The sequence below is a fragment of the Vanessa atalanta genome, chromosome 3 (assembly GCF_905147765.1).
Source record: "Vanessa atalanta chromosome 3, ilVanAtal1.2, whole genome shotgun sequence".
Classification (NCBI taxonomy): domain Eukaryota; kingdom Metazoa; phylum Arthropoda; class Insecta; order Lepidoptera; family Nymphalidae; genus Vanessa; species Vanessa atalanta.
In genome coordinates, this window is record NC_061873.1 from 4651351 (window position 1) to 4656387 (window position 5037).

The 5037-nt window shown below is 35.1% G+C and overlaps 1 protein-coding gene across 1 annotated transcript; it reads left to right on the forward strand.

Annotated features, from left to right (window-relative positions):
• Positions 1-601: 601 nt before the first annotated feature.
• Positions 602-4514, forward strand: LOC125076888. The gene is made up of 3 exons (XM_047688616.1): positions 602-625; positions 744-966; positions 2790-4514. The coding sequence occupies exons 1-3, from the start codon at positions 602-604 to the stop codon at positions 3287-3289; spliced, it is 747 nt and encodes a 248-aa protein (XP_047544572.1). The 3' UTR covers positions 3290-4514.
• Positions 4515-5037: the final 523 nt, after the last annotated feature.

Genomic DNA, 5037 nt, shown 5'->3' on the forward strand with positions numbered 1-5037 from the left:
ATGTACTTTTGTTTTTTTTTTCTATATGTACATTGTACATATATAATATGTTATTCATTGCTTACAATTTAAAATATATTTCTAATAAATTGTTTCATTTCATAATTTTTTAGTCATAAGATAAGATAGTAATTAACTATTAATCAGTCAAAAATAACCAAAAACAAATTAGCGAAATTTTACTTATTTGGTAATTACCGAAAAATTACTAAGTATTACTTAAAACTACTTTAAGTTATACATAGTTGGTACCTAATTTAGTTATTAGTCTTATCGAAGAAATGGTAAATAAGAATTATTTATTAATTTTACATATTGTGGAATTATTTATTCAATAACCTTACTGACCACAATATACAGTTGGAATAAAACACACGAAATTATTGTAAATATTAACCTTAACATTACCTTACCTTTAAAATTATTTAATGTTAGTCAGTTTAATAAAAAGTCCATTAAATTATCGGAATGGTTCAACACGGCCATCTATTTGGATGTATCGGCTACTAAACTTAAAGAAAGATTGATGTTTCCAAAAATTGTAATGTTTACAAAACGAGACGTATCATGCATAATATACAATATTATGTATTTATGACTCATGTGTAATTTAGGCAGCCATTACGTATGACACTTGTTATAGCTATCATATTGTCCTTTATTCTATAGGTGGACGTAGGCACAAAACCAGATTTCCTTTTCAGTACATAACATATGATTGGACAAAGGAAGGCGATAATTAGTTGTGGACAAAAATAGTCGTGCAGCCGGGCCCTGGGCCAGGTGACGTCAGCGCGCCAGGGCCGCGGCGGGGCAAGACGGGCCCCGCGCCAGTGTCGCGCGCGCCGTCAGTCTGGCCGCACGCCGCCTCGCTGCCCGCGCCCGCACCGCCGCCTGCTCCTGACGCCAGCCGCCTGTCGCCGCCTCCGACGCCACCACTCACCCTCCGCTCCCGACGCACCACCCGTGAGTACTAGCACCCCTTTAACCCTACGTTATTTACTCGTCCGAAAACCACTTTCGAGTCGATGCACCGCGGTAACGGCCGATGCAGGTTTCACTTCTGGCACACCAACCATCCGATGGATGCCCGCGCACATCGTTGCTCTCTCTTCCTATTAATTTTACACGTAAATAGTTAGTTATTGGTTCACGAGACCTAGATTTCTTATATCGGTAACGAAGAGCGTGGCAACCTTGGCGCATCGTGCAATGCAGCGGGGACCTTGCAAGTCACGCGTCATAGTAACCTCGGCTCACGCCGTGCTCGTGCCGCTACAGTGACGTCTCAATAACTATCTTAATCTCAACCTAGCGCGTTGGACGTCATGCATTGCTCTTTGGACGAATAAAGAACTGAACAAAGACCCACTTAAATAAGCAATGTATTATTGTGTATACTACTCGGTCGTGTTTTAAAGCGTTTAATTATACTCGATTGTAGGGATATGTTGATAGACGTGTATTATATAGCGAATACAAACAGCTGACCGACCGTCAACGTAGTTTTTAACAGATAAAAAATAAGACGCGGTCACTCAAGGACGGTCAACAACTATCGAGTGGTATTTCCCGTTTAACGGGCACCAGAGTGAAACACAAATGACGTGCAAACGACACTAGTCATTACCGGTGCTAATGTATCTTTAAGGCACGTAACTTGTGGGTCATACTGCGGCTAAGTAATATCGTAGTTAAATGTGCGCTGTGTTAAGGGGCCTCAAGCCGCGTTTCCCGAGTTATCGCACTGGAAAAACACGCCACATTTTATCGTGTGCTGTGTTCACTATCAGCTGTTGCGAGCGATGCGGTGTGCGGTCGCCAACACGGTTAGTCATTGTTGTTTACGCGAAAATCGTCTTTATTACGTCATAGTTAGAATGTTCATAATCGAATACAAATTATTTGCAGCTGACCAAAACTACGTCAATGGGTATAATCTATTTACATTACAATAATATGTCGTTACTTATAGAGTATTTCCTAATTTATTAATGAGTTTGTTTTTCAAATATAACTTATATTATTATTTTTATTTAATATATTATGTTAAAATGTAAAAAGGGAAAAAACAAAATTCGATCAATCCTTAATTAGTGCTAAAATATATATATACTTATATATTTATTTAAGAATTTTTATAATGCGTCCGTTCATTAAACTTATTTTTTTCGTAAGTAATAAATAAATTTAGTTGCTTCTAAAATAGTGAATAAGTAGTGTCTGAATTAATAAAAACTTACATTTTAATTAAAAGAATAAAAATACGCACTGATAGTACACATTTATTTTAAAAACATTACTTATATAACGCACATTGCCTGAATAAAGATGAGCCTTATTTACATATTCATAAATATTACTTTGAAGTTACATTGAACATAGCCTCTAAAATAGCTCTAACTACATCGCCTCGAGCCGACATTGGTCGCAGCTTACAAAACCGGTAGATAGGCCACGGTTACCCTTCGCCGAACATCACAGATGTCATGTCTACATTTAATTTTAATGAAAAATAAACAGCTTATTATTTAGTTACTTGATGTGTCTTCATTTAATATAACGAGGGCTACTAGTTAATGTTATATATTATTATTATACTCATCGCAAATTTAAAAATAATTTAGCTAAGTTAAACGTGATCGGTGGACCGTGGCCTCATTTACCATTGTGACACTCACTTACGCAAGACTGCCTAAGTTTGACAGCGGCTATATGACCCCTATTTTAATTCTCGATACACATGTACCACAATATGAATATACCAAATTATATCTCGTTTCAGACAGTCATGGTACGGAAATACGAAAGAATGAGTGGACGCCAATCCTGGAGCGAAGAAGAAATGGCAAAAGCCGTGGCAGCCGTGGTGTCTGGCAAAATGGGTTACAAACTCGCCGCCAGAACCTACCACATACCACGATCTACACTCCAAAGGCGAGCTAGTAAAGTACGCTATCAGCAACCCGATGACCCCAAGCCACTAATGGGACACTACAGACGTGTATTCACAGAAAGTCAAGAAAAGGACTTGGTCGGGTATATTAAGAGTATGGAAAAATTTTTCATGGGCGTTTCCAGAAGAGATATTAGAGAGCTTGCATTCCAATATGCCGAAGACAACAATCTGAACCACCCTTTTGATGTCAATACTCGGATGGCAGGTGAAGATTGGGTAAGGAACTTTTTGAAAAGAAATCCAGAGCTGCTCCACAAATCAGAAAAAGATTATGAGCTGGAACCGGTTAACTTCGATCAGTTCTACCACTTTATGTGTCAATCATCATGATCGCTAGCGCACAGGCTACTTAGTCCTAATGAAGGTCACGGTGAAGCCCACCTAACGGAACCTCAAAGTTATAATAATTGTGTACAATACAGTAGGTAACAATCCAAGCTGGTGATTTACCTACGGGTTAGGATAATTGTAACTTAAAAACGGAATTACGAAAAACACGTAGATAATTTTTTTAAGACTTAATTGAATACGCTCCACAAATAATATGTAGGTAATTAAAATATTTAAATTAAAAGAGCCTAGCTCTGATGATATTTATAGCCAATAGATTTTTTATTAATGATATTCCATTCTTTTAACTACTTAATTAGAAAGTAAAAATAATTGAGTACTTATGGAATCTAACATTCTATAGTTGTCTCTTGTTTATAGTTTATATTCTGTTATTTAATACTAATCGGTTAATGGGCTGTGATAATGGAGTTGGTGTAATTAAGGGAACATATCAAAGGAAAAGGTATATATACAATGTATAGAGTATAATATGGAATGACACGTTTTTCCAAATTTTGTTATTTTATTATATAAAAGAAACTCATTATCCATGCAACAAGATGTATGATAAATTATAACCACCAAATAGAAATATATATTTCGTTAAATTATTTTTTAAATGAATATTTGCTATTATTTTGTTATACAATAACAATACTTTATATATTCAGCTCTTAAGCAATGTCGCCTTACATATAAGCGTTGTATGCTGTTAAGACACGTGGCGTTGGACAAACCAATAAAAACCGCAGCATCTACTCGAAGTTAAAGTAGCCTTATCAGCATTCAACCAATATGCGTACGCGCAATATTTGCGCTATTTTTGTTCGATTAACGGTTGTTATTTCAACACGTCACTAATTTGGGCTAGTTCTGTAATAATACAAATGTACATTGTAATATAACTAAGAATTGTGATAATGGTGATCGGTGATAGTAGAGGGAAAGTTATAGTAAATTCATTTATTAATAAATACATTAAAGAATGTAAGAGATATTTTTATAATTTAAATAGGAAAGTGACGATGTTCCTTTCATTTTACGACCTACAAAATTGTTGTTACCTGATTTATGTTTTGATCTCTTGAAAACTAGTTTTAATGATTAATTTCTATTAAATATTGTTCTAAGTCATCTTTCCATTCGTGTGTGAGAAAACAAAAACAAATTTTCGAATGCCAAACTACGTTGTTATTTGAGATTTATATTTAATTTGACTATTTAAGTACTTAATAAGTTAATAAACAGTAAAAATGTCACATTTGGTATCATTTGACCCGGTTTAATTTTTCAGGTTCCTTGATTTTTAAAACGAAAAATTTCATATGATTTTATTGAATCTCATATGATTTACTTATCTCTTATTGTTTCTAATAAATGATTAAGATACATAGTAAAAAACAAGTTCGAATGCCGCCTTCTATACGTTTAGATCTTTTAAGCTACGCAGCGGATTTTATTACGGTTTTTATCAATAAACAGACTAATTTGAAAGGATCACCTTCCTTCCTTTTTATGTCTGGTCTTCAATATAAAAGTTGCATATAGACTTTTATTGTAATCTTGTGAAGCCGGGACGAGTAGCTAGTCATTAATAAACCTGTTTTCCAATTAAAATTCAAGGCGCAATTCAGAAATCTTGTTCCATATAATATTAACTTTAGGCACTGGTAACTCCACATCGTTTTCTTCAGTGTTAATAATTATGCGATCGTTGGTGCTCTATACCCACTGAGTGCGTTTCC

Bases quoted from the DNA above. Each gene is read 5' to 3' on its own strand.
- LOC125076888 (XM_047688616.1), top strand. From the start codon at position 602: ATGTGTAATTTAGGCAGCCATTAC. The intron at 626-743 runs GTATGACACTTG...GGCGATAATTAG, and splicing joins GTAATTTAGGCAGCCATTAC to TTGTGGACAAAAATAGTCGT. The intron at 967-2,789 runs GTGAGTACTAGC...CGTTTCAGACAG, and splicing joins CCGCTCCCGACGCACCACCC to TCATGGTACGGAAATACGAA.